Here is an 18,033-nt window from a genome sequence, read left to right as displayed (position 1 = left end):
TGAATCTTCTTTGAAATGTCCTGTCTCCTGATGTGATGTAGCCCAAAAAAATCTTGTTCTGTTCTCTTGCACTGTTCTTGGAATTCTTAGTATTATTTATTTACCTTGAGTTATTAGATGGTGTTCGTCGTAGACTAATCACCCTCCATTTTAAGTATTAAATCTTTCTAGCGGTTGCCGAATACCGCAAACCAATCTTCAGGCAACCATTGGAAGCTCAACGCGTAATGCAAAGAGAACCCGTCACACTCAAAGCCATCTGTACGGCTGATCCGTTACCACATGTCGCCTGGCTCCTCAATGGAAATGCGATTGTACCAGATGCAACTGTTACTACTAGTGCAGATTCAAAGGAACTGGAGCATGGTCTGAAAGAGTGCACCTTCACACTACAAATCCCTACTGGTAAGTACTGTAATAAATTCTTCAGATCGGAACGGAGTCGTGAAGAACGGGAATTTTTTATCCCAATATATATGGACTCCAAACGATTGGAGATTCCCGACTAAGTACAAAAAAAATTATAAATTGATTTCAAACTAGAACAAAATTCCTTATTTAGCAATAGCTTTTCATTATAACGTCAACGCCATGTGATCGTGAGAGTCGAAAAAGTTGACGTAGAAAATTCACGTATACTATAATCAAAGGTGTCGTTCACAGGTCGTCATCAAGACACAGGAGTGTACACGATCCAGGCGAAGAACCAATACGGCATCGGAGAGTGTTCAGCTCGTCTCGACATCCTCCTGAGACCAGAAATCGAAGGACTTAAAGACGTCACAACGGTTCCCTATGAAGAAACAACCTTTGTCGCCAATATCAGAGCTAATCCTATTGCAGAAGTCAAATGGTAAGCCTAAAAGGACTAAAATATTTCATTTGAAACAATATTTATCGTCATAAAGCTTAGACACAGCTTTATAGACCAAAGCCTATAAAGCTGTGTCTATAACAGCTTAACATCGAGAGTGCTCAAAAGAAACCTGTTTTCGAGTTACTTTAAGAATTTTGAGGTCATGCGTTTGAATACCGACTCAATTCTTCTTTGTCTGAAAAAAGCTTAGTAGAGATAAGAGCGTCCGTTCCACCATATCATTCTTTCTTTATTTTATTCCTAATATAATTGCATTCTTGTGCAGTGTCAATAATTAAACATGTTCTAAACATTTCATGGCGTGTCTTAGCTCTAAAAACGTGTTATCTTTAAAAAAAATAAAGTTCATGAAAGTGACGTAGAATTTATAGTTCTTCAAATGTGATTCTATGACTTTAATAGGAGCAAAGATGGCTACGTGATCCAACCTTCAGCTAACATCGAAATCAACGAAGATCTCGCAAAGGAGACATACAGTCTCACGATCAAGAAGATAGGTGTTGCAGACGCTGGAGTTTACACTGTCACCGCTAAGAACGAGATCGGCGAGACCGCTCAGCAGGCTAAACTCACTGTACATAGTACGTGTTCGTTTTATGTTATTTTAGGATACGAAAGAGTAATTTTATTTATATTAAATGTAAAATTAAATTATAATTCTTCTCTATATTTTCTAAATGTACCCTTCTTACGATAATTGTATTTAAAGACGTATTATGAAATAAAATCACACGATTATCATACAATTTAATTACATATTAACTATAAATGAAATAAAAAAGAATTGAATTGACAATTTTTTTACAATCCTAAGAATTTTAAGGATGTAAAACATAATTAGTAACGGTTTTTAATTAAGATTCTTTCTTTTTTAAATGGCAATAAGATAATTCAATTTGCTGAAGAGTATATGAATTTTATGAAAATCTTATACTAAATAATAAATAAATACAAATCACATCAAGAACGAAATCAAATCCCTTAAATAAAGAGTATCTAGCATTGTCTTTTGTTAACATAGCTTTTATTCACAGCTTGTCCCCAAGACAAACAATCCACGAAAATAGAGGACACCGTGAGTCATTTCTGCAAAAAAACCCTTCATCTTTTAGTCGATATCAACTCCGGGGAAATTAATACAACTTCCTCTACAGCTGTGTTACTTTTTGACATTCAACACCTTTTGTCTTCAGTCTCCGTGACCATTCACGCTGTAAAGCACGCGAAACGTCGGAAAATTTAAAATTATGTAAAATAATTATAAGTTTATAATAATACATAGCTTCAATCCGGTTTTCAAAACTGTTTCCTTTCAAAGAGTAACTAGTATTCATAGTCAAAAGAGTAAATCAACTTTTATCTATTTCCAGCCAACGAACCTCAATTCACAAAACCGCTTCAAAAGCAAACTGTCAAAGACTACGATGACGTCACTCTTAAAGTTCGCTGCGATGGAGTGCCGAAACCAGATGTGAAATGGTACAAGGATGGAAACGAATTAGCTAATGATGAACGAAGGACTATCACCACTGAGGTGGGAGGACAAGTGGACAGCGAGCTAGAGATTAAGCACTTCAATCCATCGGATGCTGGAAAGGTTAGTATTTTTATTAAACTTATCATACCGTGGCATAAATGTCTATATCACCGTAAAATTGTAAATACCGTTAGGTTGTAATCTGTATCGCGAGATTGTGAACTGTCGAAAGATTGTGAACCTTAACGAACTGCTTACAATTTAACAAAAAATTGCCAGAAATAAACACTAAAATGTTAATAAAATAAATGAAATCCCATTTGCAGTACAAAGCAGTAGCGAGAAACCTCTCAGGTGAAGCGAGCACGGAGGCGGAGATATCTCTTGCGCAGCTTTCACCCGGCTTCGTACATAAGCTGGATCGGCAGAAGGAAGTTGACGAAGGGGAACCCTTGGAGCTGAAGGCCAAGGTCGACGGCAGCCCAATTCCTACCGCTCAATGGTAAGAATGATAGCGATGATTTCGTTAACAATTGTGTTATTCAAGCGAGATTTTTCAAAAATATGGGTTTCCTATATTTATAGAAATATTTTTATAGCTGTGCTGAACATGATTTATTTGTGTTTTCAGTAAATCTAACGATTAAGCGCACATGTCAACATCAAAAGGAATTACTAACTTTTACTGTGATTAAATTAATCGCAATATTAATATATATGAATAAGTGTCTTTTGATTGTAGTCTGAGACTTGGTCGATCACTTTTATTTTAATATGGAGTGAAGTTCGGTGGTGGTTGTTATGTGGTATATGTTCAGATATATGTTAAATGAAACAATTTATTTGAAACTGGGTAACAACTGACTTAAATGGTTTTAAACATGAGCTTATAACTAACATAACATTACAGGTAGTGCTGTTGCGACGCTAACAAAAACTAACTGGGCTTATCTAAGGGTTCATAATCACTTAGATTAAGCTTCAATATAAGTGTAGGCGAACTTTTTGGACTTTAAAAAAATAATATAATTCTTGATAATTCCCCGACTATGTAGTCGTCAGAGGTATTAAATAGCTTACGTATGGTATTACACTACTATCTATTTCGTTTAACAACTTTATTTTTGGACATTACCGTGTGGTAAAAACTAAAGGGCTCATATTGGCTTCAAATGTGAGACTGTTAACATTTTGTTAACAATGTACATATATATATATATATTATTAACTAAAATATATATGTATATGTAACTCTTTATTTATGACTAGGTTCAAAGACGGCGTTAAACTCCCAGCCGACGACCACGTGAAGCAAGTATCTCTTCCAGATGGTACCATCAAACTGAGTATCGATCACGTGACCCCGTCCGATTGCGGCGCTTACAAACTCATTATCACCAACCCCAATGGCGAACACTCCGCCTTGTGCGCGGTTGCTATTAATCGTAAGTTCAAAAGCACATTATATAAAAAATCATTTATTATTATTAATCGGGACAGATTTCCTCTTCATTTAAAAAAAAAACATTAAATCTAAGCCGTTCTCGAATTCACGAATCGGTCCTATCTATACATATATAGGTAACTAAATACATTGAATATTTATGATTATACGTCAATATAAAAATACTGAAAAAATTTAACGTTTTAAATTTACAGTAAGTGTAGTTTTTACAGTAGACTAGTTTCTTATCTTTTGCTTACTTAGAAATTTAATATTTGACTATATTTTAGGTATATTGACATTGTTTCTTTCGTGTTCAAATCGTTTCTATGAATTAAAAAAATAAATCAATGGCGCTACAACCTTTTTAGGTCTGGGCCTCAGATTTCTGTATCTGTTTCATAATCATTTGTTAATCGAATAGGCAATTAGGTGATCAGCCTTCAGTGCCTGACGTGCCTTCGACTTTTTGGGTCTAAGTCAAGCCGGTTTCCTCACGATGTTTTCCTTCACCGTTCGAGTTAAAGTTAAATGCGCACAGTCCAATGGTGCACAGCCCGGGATCGAACCTACGACCTCAGGGACGAGAGACGACGACTTCTTTACTTTGAAATTATCTTCGTGCATTTTTATTATTTGTATTTTAAGAGTACCTCAGTCACTGCATAGAACAGATCGCTTGAAGAAGGATCGCAGAAGGCCCGTTGCTAATATTATGGTGTCCGTTTTGTTTTGCTACAGCCTATGTTACGATACTTAAATAGTTTTTTTGAATATCGATATCAACTTAAGTATCTAATTATGACGAATATCTATATATATTCAAATGAATCCCTATTTCATTTGGTCACGCGTGAACGGCTGGACCGATTTCGCTAATTTCTGTTTTTGTTGTGTTTGTTATTGTCAGGAGAAGGTTCTAATGAAAGAAAAAATAAGAAAAATGCGCGGAAAATTAGAAAATTTAATACTTTTGTTACGATAGCAATTTTTTTTCGTGCATAGCGCCTTTCCAATTCAAACTTTTTTGATGTAACCTTATGGCGTTTGCCATATCATTTCCAGAATGCGTGCAGCAAATATAGTCAAAGAGGATGTAAGAAAAATGAATATCGTTTAAAACAAATGCCTCTATCGGAATTATTATATTGATAAAATACATATAAAATAATTACAGTCGCTAATTGTTTGTGGCATTAATCTTGAAAATCCATGTTTTCCAAATGGCCAGTTATAAGTGGGAATACCAACAAAACTATTCATATACGCGTCAGAAAAACAAATAAAGAACGTTGTATATCATAAAGCATTTTTAGTTAATTATATAAATTCTAAATTAATATTCATAGTTAAGACAGGACGTCTCTTGGGTCCGCTTATTAGTAATAACAATAATGACGTACTAAAAATTTGTAATCTTCAGCAACACCGCGTAAGCCTTCATTCAGTCAAGAATTGGAAGACACGAAGGTGATGGTGGGTCAACCTGTGAAACTGGAAGCCAGGGTCATGGCCTTCCCTGCGCCTGAGGTCAAATGGTTCAAGGATGGTTAGATAACATCTTTTCTTTATAATTAATATAAAGTTAAGTTAAAAAATTTCGTGAATCGTACTTTGTTATTGTGTAATAACTTTTTGTTAAGGATTTTGATTTAACACACAAAAATTTATCTATGATGCGTTTGTATTGCTTTGACGGTGATAGGACAACCTGATCTTCAAGATTACTACACTCTTAGTATAATTTAACTTATCTTTAACATAAGTAGGTTGTATAAATTAAAAAAAAACGCTAAATAAACTCAACTTAGCTATCGCATGATTAAAAAAACCTAAAATAATAAATCAAAGCTATGCTGGTATAAAAAAAATATTAAAAAATATCTAGGTCTACCCATCCGTCCCAGCCAAGCCGTGAACTTCATAAATCAACCTGGCGGTATCATCGGTCTCGCCATAGATGCCTGCAAGCCCGAAGATGCCGGAGTTTACTCCCTTACTCTCTCTAATAAGCTGGGAGAAGCTGCTTCGAAGGCTTCTGTTGAGGTCAGTTTTATGTTATATATGTTGAGTAAAAACTCCTTAGAGACTAAAAATCAGTTGCGTATAATGTATTTGTAACTACAGAGTTATTGGTTTTAAGTTTTCATCCTTAGCAATCATTATAAAAAAATTATTTGGACTTCGTAAATTTGATCATATTTCGGAGTTCCGAAGAAAGCTACCCATTAAATTGCGGCGTAAGATGCACTTTTTACAACTTCTTTATAATGTTCTTTTTAATTCTAAAACTCCTATTTACTGTAAGCAAAATTGTATGTTCCTCTCTGGCGGTAGTTTTCATTTGCGTTCCTTAGATAATCTAATTCTTGGAACTCCTATTCATTAAACTGAATCCTATCACTCTTTAACTGTGCAAAGTATCCTGCTATGGAATTCCTTACAAATTGATATCAGACGAGCTCAGTGTCTAAATTTATTTAAAAATCTTTTGATAATTTTTCTTCTGCCTCGTAATTAGCTACTACTTATATGTATATATTAATTGTGAGTCAATTAAACCTTTAGCAGAGCTTTTATGTCTGTTTGTATAAACACTTTTTTCTTTGGATTTTATCTTACTTTATTATTTTTTTTTTTGTTAATAACTTATGCACTTCTTGTTTTTTACCCTCTGTATGTGTTTCTTTTTTTTATTGTTCCATATTAGGGTTGTCTGAAAGAAATCGCTTGTTAGCGATAAGGCCGCCTGCTGCCTAATAACTTATGTAACCTACTTACTTTTTGTTTTTTATTTGTATAATTATGTATGTTATGGTAACAAAATATAAATAAATTAATAAATAATAAAAAATCTTCTGGTCTTCCGTCTAATTGTACAAATAAGATAATAGTTTTATCTTCACTTCTTAATGAAACTGTGTCCTTCAATAACATTATTAAAATTCATATTTTATATTAACTAAGTTTGGATTAAAACATTTTCAGGTTGCACAAAAAGAACGCAAACCAGCATTTATAGCAGAGCTGATGCCTTCCAAAGTGATCGAAGGGTTCCCTGTCAAGATGGAAGTAAAGGTCCTCGGCCATCCTCAACCGATTATCAAATGGTATTTTTTTATTTACTATACATTGCCTTTATTTGCTATCCGTTCTTTAACTATTAAAGTGAAACTTCTATATCGGCGTTGGAAGAAAAATAACGTCACATTTTTTCGGTTACGCATCACATTTTACCGTTACGCGTCACCTTTTTCTTATCCCTACGACAGTTCATTCGGAACCATTAATAACAAAAATATATAATAATGATAACGATAGTAATAATTCTATTACAATTAATGAAATTATGTAATAATCTTAGTAGTAATAAGGTAAACTGAAATATTTGTATTATTTGTGTTTATGTTTATGATAATACATAAAAAAGCCTTTTGTTAAACTTTATCTAATTTAACTTTATTTAATCAATTTCTATAAAGTTGCATATAGTAGATCATTTTTCAAAAAATAAGTTCATAAAGAAGTTTCACTTCTTTTAGTTCTAGTAGACGCATACATTATTTTTTAAATAGTTTTAGACCAGGCACAGAATTACTTTTTCGATTTTCTTTCCTATTCAGTTATTTCTTATGAGTAAATATTTATAGGACGCACAACGGCAAAGAAATAGTCCCCGATGGTGAAAGAGTCCGTATAGTCGCACAGCCGGACGGAACTCACGCGCTGCTGTTGAATAAGGCGACGGCAGAGGATGCAGGGAAATACGGCGTTGTTGCCATCAACGATAAAGGAGAAACCGCCAGTACTGCCGAACTTAGTGTTGCCAGTGAGTGTATATATTCTAGACATTTCGTTTTCTCGGTCACCTGTATAAATCTTGGTTTCATACCACGATGAGATTTAAATTAAGTCAAATCCGGTATTAGTATAGTAACATCAATATTTGTGTGGAAAAGCTCACCGAATGTTATCAATGCTTTCGTTGTGTCTATATAAACTCAAAAAAAAATCAATGGCGCTAAAACATTTTTAGGTCTGGGCCTCAGATTTCTGTATCTATTTCATGATCATTTGTTAATCTAATAGGCCAGTAGGTGATCAGTCTTCTGTGCCTGACACAAACCGTCGACTTTTTGGGTCTAAGGCAAGCCGGTTTCCTCACGATGTTTTCCTTCACCGTTCGAGCGAATGATAAATGCAAACATTTTTTTCTCTTTATTATACAAAATAATATAATCAGAATATGTTACATTAGAAAATCGGTGTGGTTTGTATTAATGTAACCAGAGCAGTCTTGTTTAGGAGCGCGACAATTGCATATAAAAGTATTTTTTTTAATTTACTGTTTATCTTGGTTAGCGTTAGGCTATCTAATACTTGATTGGGTAGACCATTTATTACGTAGATATAAAGTTCATTGGATCCCGGGATCGAACCTACGACCTCTGGTATGAGAGCCGAAGCCGCTAGGCCAACACTGCTCGTCACTATATATAAACCTATACACTCATCAATACTTGATATTGAAATCACGGAAGTAGGGACACGCATCCTTCGTATCGTAGTTATCACATAAAACTCGTGTAATAATATACAATTCAACCCTTCTGGCTATATGAGGGTCCATGGGCGGTGGTATTACTTAACATCAAGTGAGCCTCAAGCCCATTTGACTCCTATGACATTAAAAAATGATAACTTGAAAACGCCCAAACACTGAATAATTTGCCTTTTGTATAAAGTAACTCTGTAAAGTTACACTAGATCGTAATTTTTGGTGATGTCTCAGTAAAGACTAATAATAAAAATATTTCCATTTAGGCCAGTGGTTTCTTTCTACCTTCTTGGTTGAATTAAAAATGTAACAGTTAATATTTATCATCATGAATCATTGACCAAAACCTGCTACAGGCCGAACCGATGACACCAGCCCCGAAGAGCGTCCACAGTTCCTGCAGAGTCTACGCGAAGTGACAGCTGATGAGGGTCAGCCCTTAACACTCTCCGCACCTTTCGTTGGGAACCCCGTACCTGAGGTCTCCTGGAGCAAGGACGGGCAGGATCTTAAGCCCAGTGACAGGATTCTGCTTACGTGCGATGGCAAACGCGTGAGTTACAAAGTCAAATTCAGAAAAACTAACATTATATTCATATAACAAATGTACCACAATCTTGGCTGGCGACCTGATAACACAAGCCTTCTATAGTCCTATTATAGGCACCAAAGGCCTAGGCCTCCAAGTCTAGGGCGTAGAGCGGGCAAGAAGAACTGGCAAGAAACACTCCGCCTCTCTTTTTCATCGCCAAGTTTTGAGTCATACAAATTATTTGATTTGGAGCAAATCAATCCCAAGGCCTAATCCTTTAATTAAATTTATAAAAGCTTTATTGATTAATTTACGTTGAACGAGTTTTTGTTTGAGTTTTGAATTTAAAGAATTCAGTGATAATTGGGAGTTAGTTGTAGAAACGAATACAATTTCCATATAAGGAGTGGTTTATCTTCTGGAGCCTGATTGGTCGTACGCTGAGATTAGTTCTGTTTCGAGTATTGTACTGTTGATAGTTACCAATTGTTTTATAATCGTTTATATTTTTTTCTACATACAACAGTGCTTCAATAATATATTGACCAGATAGTGGCATAATATTTTATTTATTAAACTTATTATAACTTTAATCCATTTTTTTTAAACAAAGAAATAGAACACAAACAAGCTTATGGTAAAAAATATTAAAGATTCAAATTGATAGCCCAAGAGATAAACGAGAGTCTTATAAAGCCATAATTATATAATTTTTCAACATCATATCTACATATAAAAACATGAAATTCCAAAATGTCTGACTACATTTGCACGCACCTTTGTATTTACATGAATCGTTGAATAATTTCCAGGTGGGTTTGGAAATAAACCCAGTAGAGAGACCAGATGCAGGCGTATACTCCGTTAAGCTGGTGAACCCAATGGGAGAGGACAAGACCGAAGGCAAGATCCATGTGAGGAAAGTCTTCCAGCCGCCGGCCTTTACGCAGAAGTTCACTGATTTGCAACAGGTTAGCTTTACATATTTGTTTTTTATCTGAATCTGATGAGTAAAAACAAATATTTATAAAATTATGGTTCCTTTAGTTTGAAATTCGAAACTATTTTAGGTATTAGTTAGTTCTTTTTTTATTATTTATTTAGTATTTTTTCACTTCATTTCAATATAAAAAATGAATATAATTAAATGAAAGGAGGGTAACTGGCGGCCTTATCGCTTTCGAGCGACTTCTTCCAGGCAACCACTGTGAGTTTTTTTTTCATTAGATAAGGTAGGGAAGAAGTGCATAATACATATTACATATAGTTACTAAAAAATAAAAAGTGCACATGAATCACGATATTTCCGGAGTTATAATCAACTTTGTTGTCAACTGGTTTGATGTCATTAATTTTAAGTGTTAAACAGTTCTTTTTTGTTTTCCTTTTGTTTTAAAATATTACTATTTAGTATCTCATAACCTTAACTTTTGTTTACTTAGTGTTTTTAAAGACCCCACTGACAGATTATAACTAATAACTAGCAAGTGATGTGACACTGTCAAAAGTTGTGATTGTCAATTAATGATAGATTGTATCTATTTCCACAGTTCATAAAATTATTCTCTTATAATAAGCTTTTACAGTAATTTATCACTGCAAACTATATATAAATTCCCTTGTTAAATTGTTTTTTTTTTTTTTTTGGAAATAGTTACAATTAGTTTATTGAACCCCTTTAAGTTAATTTGTTTTTGTTTTCTTAAAGTGTGTGACTATATTTTCTGTTCACTAATATTAGCGATTGAGCGTGAACACAGGATCATTTTTGTACATAAATTAAAAATTTATATAATTAGTAGACTTATACATAAATATTATTGGCTAACACATGAATCACGATAGTGAAGCTCTTGAATTTGAATCGGTCTCTTCGTCGGATTTCGAATCATTCCATAGCGCTGAGATATCTCCCCCTCCCTTGCATAGTATCCTCACAGCTTTATTTAAAGACCAATCGCGACACTTGAATGTCATCCATATTAATGCTCAAAGCGTTCCTGCTCACCATTTGGACTTGTTGACAACATTTGTATCCAACGAAATTCACGCTATCCTTATATCAGAATCTTGGCTGTGTCCAACCCTGTCCTCCCTCAGCTATTCTATCCCCGGCTTCAACCTAATAAGAAATGATCGAGTTGGAATGCGTGGAGGTGGCGTCGCTATTTACCTACGATCGCACATCCCTTACACTATTATCAGTATGTCTCCTCAACCACCACCACCTAATGAATGCGAGCATCTTCTGGTCGAGGTCATGCTCAGTAAGACTACAATTCTCCTTGGAGTGTTTTACTCTCCTTCTCTTTTAGTCGATTATTTCGCAGGCTTTGATAACACTCTTGAAAAATTTTCGCCTCTCTATAAAAACATAATAGTTATGGGTGATTTCAATACCTGCTTAATCAAAGACGACTGCCGATCGAAAAAGTTGCTCTCCATCACCGAATCTTATAATCTTCATAACCTGCCACTTAATGCCACACACAAAGTCCCAGGCTCCACTCCTTCCTTATTGGACCTTATATTTACCTCTTCTCCTGACCTAGTTACCAACCATGGCCAACTTCCTGCTGTTGCTTTTTCTCATCACGACCTCATTTATTTGTCTCTCAATCTTAAACCTCCTAAACTAAAACCCACCGTAGTCCTTAGGCGTAATTTTGCTGCGATCGACACCGAGCGTCTGCTTATAGATGCGGCCAGAATTGACTTTAGCACGATTTACGAGTGTCCCACCCTCAATGGTAAAGTTGATTTACTAAATGCCTCCATCACTAATCTTTATGATATACATGCTCCTTTGAGGCCCGTTAAACTCAAGCATTTACCTGCTCCTTGGCTCAACGATGAAATCAAATCTTTGATTAAACAAAAAAACCGTGCTAAGGCCAAGATGAGAACAGCCAAAACGGATAAGGAACATGTATTTTACAAAACCTTGCGCAACCGTTGCAACACGCGTTGTCGCGATGCGCAGAGACGACACATTCACGACTCAGTGTCTAATGGGGATCCCTCAAAAATATGGAAATTTTTAAAATCTCTGGGTATCGGTAAGCCACCACGTACTGCCATGACTCCCGATATCGACGTAAACAGCCTAAACGCCCATTTTACCTCTCACTCCACTTCAAGTAATATCGATCTGGACTTAACACTTGAGTATATATCATCTCTCCCTCGTCCTAGTTTTCCATCTTTCTCTTTCGATGAATTCTCTAGTCAGAAAGTTGAATCGAGTATTTCTTCTATTCATTCCAACGCTGTTGGTTCTGACCTGATTAGTCGTGCTATGATCCTACCTATTCTCTCTCTTATACTTCCTGTAATCACACATATTTTTAATTTTTCCATTTCTATAGGTGAATTTCCTTCTTGCTGGAAGGATGGACTTATCATCCCTATCCCCAAAAAGGCTAATCCTAGTACTTTTTCAGATTTTCGACCCATCTCGATTCTGCCATTTCTATCCAAGGTACTTGAACGCCTCATACATGAGCAATTAAATAATTTCCTAAACAAAAATTCCATACTGAATCCACTTCAGTCTGGGTTTCGACCTGGACATAGCACTACTACTGCTCTGGTCAGAGTAGCCGATGATATTCGCGAAGGCATGGACCACAAACAACTCACAATTCTCACACTGCTAGATTTCAGCAACGCTTTTAATACTATTAATTTTAAAATTCTAATGGGGTTGCTTAGATCTATTAATATTTCTTCTCATGCTGTTAACTGGTTCTCTAACTATCTTAATGGGCGCCGCCAGTGTATTAAGACAAGCGATTGCATATCTCAGTGGAGTTTGATTGAATCTGGCGTTCCGCAAGGTGGCGTACTTTCTCCTCTTCTTTTTGCTATATATATTAACTCCTTAACTTTCCGACTTTCAACTAATTTTCATTTATACGCTGACGATCTTCAAATCTACGTACAATCAAGTCTCGATGATCTCCCGCAAGCCATACAATCTACCAACAATGAGCTGGCAAAGATAGTTGACTGGAGTAAAAAATTTGGTCTTCTAATCAATCCCAAAAAGAGTAAGGTATTAATTATTGGCAGCCCCTATTTCACGACGAGAATTGATTGGGCCAGGATATCCCCTATCCATATCGATGGTGTAATTTTAAATTTTAGCCGTACAGTAAAAAATTTGGGGGTTTTATTTGATCAAAATTTATCCTGGGAGCAGCATGTTAAAGAAGTTAGCCGAAAATTATACGGTGCCTCCAGTATCCTTCGACGTCTTAGTAATTTTCTTCCCTTTAGTACCAAAACCTCACTGGCGCAATCTCTCCTCCTGCCTTTACTGGACTACGCCGATTCCTGCTCCTCCGATCTTAACGAGGAATTGCTAAATAGACTGGATCGTCTCCAAAATTTCTGTATCAGATTTATATTCGGTCTAAGAAAGTACGATCATATCTCTGCGTTCCGTAAGCGGCTAGGCTGGTTGCCAATTCGTCAGCGACGCGATGCTCATGTTCTTCATCTCCTATATTCCATCCTGTTCAACCCTAAAACTCCTTCCTATCTCAAAAATGATTTAAATTTTTTGGGAGCCCATAACTATAGCTTACGCTCTTCCGAAAATTATACCCTTGAAATCCCATCTCATAACTCCTCCTTTCTTGGCGATTCCTTTAAGGTCTCCGCAGTTAGGCTATGGAATTCACTTCCCGTCCCTATTCGCTTAGCTCCTTCTTTATCTTCCTTTAAATTTCTTCTGTACAAACATTACCTGTCCACATCGTATCCCGAACTTTCTTACTAACTACTAACTGACGTGAGACTTATCTTAAATTATCGTGATTTATGTGTCTTTTTACTCTTTAATGTATCTTTAATATTTTATTCCTGTTTAGTTTTGTTTAATAACTGTGTATTACATGTATTTTGCACTACTTGCCTATCTTATTTAATACATTTATTTTTTTCTTTACTCACAGTGGTTGCCTGGAAGAGATCGCTCGTAAGCGATAAGGCCGCCAGTTGCCCTCCTTTTGATTTAATTATGTTAATTTTTATTTTTATTTTGTAGTGTAACGAAGTGTAAATAAATAAAAATAAAATAAATAAATAATTTAAGATCAGTCCCACGTCAGTGAGTAGTTAGTACGTTAGGGATACGATGTGGACAGGTACTGTTTGTACAGAAGAACTTTAAAGGAAGATAGAGAAGGAGCTAGCAAACATTGTAATATAACATCGTTTCCAATAAAGTACAATCGACATCGCTTATATCCTTTATAGGTAACTGATGTGTCACTTAGTTTTAAAAACCCATAAATAAGGTACAGTTGTTTGTTAGTCCGTCATCGCAACACAACTACCCTATATAAATATACATATATTATATATATGTATATTTTTACAATTATTTTAAATATAATTTATTGTAGCCGAAATTCAGAATTAATCAACTTATTGTATAGTAGGTCACTTCATGAAATATAGTAATTTCATTAAAAACTTAACAATATATTGTCATATATATTTCCAGCTGCCATTATTCGACGCGAAATTCCCAGCTCGTATATCCGGAATACCCGCTCCGGATGTGACTTGGTACAAAAATGGCGCCCCTCTCTCTCCTTCTAACAAGTACCAGATGAAGAGAGATGGAGACGCTTGCTGTCTCTATGTTAGGGATCTAAATGAGCAGGACGCGGGACAGTACAAGTGCGTCGCGAAGAACAAGGAGGGCCAGGCTGAATGCGAGGCTGCTTTGGAGGTGGTCGATAAGATGTAAGTTTTTTGTATTTAAATTTAATAGAAATTCTAAAAAATATTTTTTTATTCATTGGAGTATTTTATTAGGAGTCGGTTAACGTAGTTTTGCTATATAAAGATGTACTATACTAATATCGCTATTTATAAACGCTGGTGGGTAAGGTTAGGGACACAAAATTCGACCTTTTTGAAAACCTACGAAATATATGTATATTTCGCGAATTTGGTGATGTAACAGTTTATGTAAACTGTTACATCACCATTAGTCCAGGCGTTTCGTAACAGTTTACAAATTCAATACGAGAATTTGATGCATATAATGTTTGCTTTATATACTTAATATTCTTCTTCTTATGCGGTACACTCTTGACAGAGCGGTCGTGATCGCTATGTAGTAGTGGTAATCAAAGGGGCAGATGTGATGCGCTTCATGACGTTTCGCCATCGTTGCCTATTAGTGGTCATCCTGCTACACTCATTGAGTGTACCTCCTACGGCAGACTTGATATGGTCAGTCCAACGCGTAGGTGACCCATGTTCCCCATACTTAATACCATAATTACTTAATATGTGTTACATAAAATATTGTCAGATCTCGCCGTGAAAAGGTGGAGCCGCCGTCTTTCCTAAAGAAAATCGGTGACGTGGAGGTGTTCAGAGGACTCAGCGCCAAGTTCACGGCTTGTGCTACGGGCACGCCTGAGCCGGATGTCGAATGGTATTTCGTTTTTTAATTAATTTTACAATATGAGGTTTTTTGTTTTACCTGTTTTTTTTAAGTATTATTATTATTATTTAAACTGAACAATACACAAACACCAAAACCCACTATGGGATTTAAGCTTAGTGGTAAGAATGTGTGCGATATTGTTGGACCAATCAAAATACGTATACGTGTACGTTTCTTAGTGTATTATTGACGAATTTCTCGGAACAAAAAGTTATATCGAGAAGATCTGTTTAAATCACAAATTCGACAAAATAAGTATAATAAAAAATAAATTTATAAATCTACCCTACTTTTTTTTTGGTGTTAGGTTCCGAAACGATGAGAAACTATTCCCCTGCGAGCGCATTCGTATGGATAAGGAGTCCACGGGTCTCCTTCGCCTGACTATCAGTGGAGTCGATCCCAGTGACGTCGGGTCTTATCGATGCAGGATATTCAACCCTCACGGAGAAGAGTCCTGTATTGCACAACTTACGTATGACAGTGAGTTCTTTTATATTTTTTCTGTCCACCGAAGCATTATTCATTACAATAATATAATTAATTTCTAAAATTAAAGATAAATTAGTGCAAAGTAAATTTGTGGGTACCCACATGTGGGTGGGTGGGCAAATCGCTTCTTGATTTATAACACTTATCAGCAACTTAATTTAATTGCTATTTATGAGTAACAATTGTTTAAAAATAAACAATTATGTATTTTACCCGTGAATTCTCTTTGTAGATTTTGATACAAAATTTCACTGTAAAACTTTGTCGTGTGTAATTTATACTATACCAAAATTCATCACACGACTGGTAGGTTAGACGTTAAAGCACTGGTCAAAGAGGAATCTTTAGGATTGTCTTTATTTATGGATTAATAAAAAAAAACAATTTCCTCAAGAAGTTTTTAGGCTTTTATTTGGCGGCCTAATCATTCACTAAAGCATGAACATATGACATTCGAAACACCAAAGTTTTTCAGAAAGTCTCTCTGATATATAAATAAAGTTAGAATTTATATTATAATAATAAGCCGTGTTCATCCAGCTCTCGAACCCCAATCCGGCAAGAAGCCGATATCCGAGCAGTACTCGGAGTTCGACAAGATGAAGGCGACTGGTGTTCCAATGCCGTTGGCGGACAAGCCCATCATATCCCGGATGGCGGATCGACACCTGACGCTTTCCTGGAAACCTTCGATCCCTCATCGCCCGAGGTTCCCGGTCACGTACCAGGTATGATTCTTGATATAATTTGTCTTTATTCATCATAAATTTTTAGTTTCAATAAAAGCCTTTATTTTCATATAAGTTCCATTTCAAATGTTGTTAGTATTTACCTCTAAGTATTAGTCGCCTTTGGGTATGGACTCCTCTATCTCCTATTTCTATTACGTCATCAGCTCACCTTCTTTTTGTCCTGTCCACTCTTCCTTTACCGGGTCACCTGTTGTCTTTATTTTCAAATGTTTCTTTTTATTTACTATATACTTTTACACACAAATCTTCCAAGACTTCTTTACTTCGACTGTAAACTTTTACTACATTTTTTTGTACTATTTCTATTATTACATTATTTTTCTCTTCTTGCGTCTGAGGCGCAAATCACTAAACGTCGAAGTATCTAGCAAAATAACGGCGCTATGGAACACGTCTGCTTCACAGCATAATGCTGAGCCAGGGCCACAACCACAACACACACATTACACAATTAAAAATGTAGTTTTTTCCATAATTTTTGTTATTTTTCTTTTTCCTATGTGTCTATGTTTCGTTAGTAATCAATGTTAGGTCTATATACTTAACTGATAATTTTTGATTCCAGGTGGAAATGTGCGAAGTGCCAGATGGCGATTGGTTCACGGCCCGCACGGGTTTACGCTCGTGCGTGTGCGATATTCGCAATTTGGAACCATTCCGCGACTACAAATTCCGAGTCCGCGTGGAAAATAAGTACGGAGTCAGCGATCCATCGCCCTATGCTATAACACACCGGGCCAAGCTGGAACCGGACCCGCCTAAATTCATCCCGTACTTGGAACCCGGAATCGATTTCCGTCCGGAAACATCTCCCTACTTCCCGAAAGACTTTGACATCGAGCGGCCACCTCACGATGGTTATGCGCAGGCGCCGAAATTTCTTCGTCAAGAGTACGACTCTCAGTATGGAGTCAAGGGTCACAATGTGAATTTGTTCTGGTTCGTGTACGGTTACCCTAAACCCAAAATGACGTATTACTTCAACGATGAGCCGATTGAAGTCGGAGGAAGGTATGACTGGAGTTACACAAGGAACGGACAGGCCGCGCTCTTCATTAATAAGTAAGTCGACTCTTTTATGGCCTTTTACAATAACATTAACAATATTTAAAGATCTCATCCGATAATGTTCCTGTTAAGAATCTAAGGCCTATGAGACTATGTGGAAAGAGAAACTCCACGACTATTACGTCATTATACTTTGACAGTAATAATCATCTTTATAGAATGACAATCAAATAAGAATGACATGAGTTTATATTTGCCGGTTCTCTTTTCGCACATATCCACAATAAGACTGTTGTTGAATGTCTTCTCTAAAGATTTAAAATCATTACGGTGAAAATGTTTACTACTGTAGCGGCCCAAGGTTGTATAAAGCTTCCCGACTCCGTACCGAGTACGAGCGCTCTCCACTTAAAAAACT

At 36.0% G+C, this 18,033-nt stretch overlaps 1 protein-coding gene across 9 annotated transcripts in view; it reads left to right on the top strand.

Annotated features, from left to right (window-relative positions):
• LOC123714043 (obscurin) overlaps positions 1–18,033 on the top strand; it is a 116,637-nt gene that overhangs the window by 87,027 nt on the left and 11,577 nt on the right. For all 9 annotated transcript variants that reach the window (XM_045668086.1, XM_045668084.1, XM_045668088.1 and 6 more), the window contains 17 exons: positions 172–405; positions 664–853; positions 1,280–1,458; positions 2,248–2,474; positions 2,681–2,856; positions 3,624–3,799; positions 5,222–5,347; positions 5,687–5,844; positions 6,787–6,908; positions 7,449–7,627; positions 8,713–8,909; positions 9,701–9,859; positions 14,404–14,648; positions 15,226–15,351; positions 15,671–15,846; positions 16,396–16,583; positions 17,173–17,669. In XM_045668086.1, the coding sequence (XP_045524042.1) occupies positions 172–405; positions 664–853; positions 1,280–1,458; positions 2,248–2,474; positions 2,681–2,856; positions 3,624–3,799; positions 5,222–5,347; positions 5,687–5,844; positions 6,787–6,908; positions 7,449–7,627; positions 8,713–8,909; positions 9,701–9,859; positions 14,404–14,648; positions 15,226–15,351; positions 15,671–15,846; positions 16,396–16,583; positions 17,173–17,669 (3,355 nt within the window). The remainder of the gene's footprint in view (positions 1–171; positions 406–663; positions 854–1,279; positions 1,459–2,247; positions 2,475–2,680; positions 2,857–3,623; positions 3,800–5,221; positions 5,348–5,686; positions 5,845–6,786; positions 6,909–7,448; positions 7,628–8,712; positions 8,910–9,700; positions 9,860–14,403; positions 14,649–15,225; positions 15,352–15,670; positions 15,847–16,395; positions 16,584–17,172; positions 17,670–18,033) is intronic.

This window comes from Pieris brassicae, chromosome 9 (assembly GCF_905147105.1).
Source record: "Pieris brassicae chromosome 9, ilPieBrab1.1, whole genome shotgun sequence".
NCBI lineage: Eukaryota > Metazoa > Arthropoda > Insecta > Lepidoptera > Pieridae > Pieris > Pieris brassicae.
This window is presented reverse-complemented; position numbering and strand designations above follow the sequence as displayed.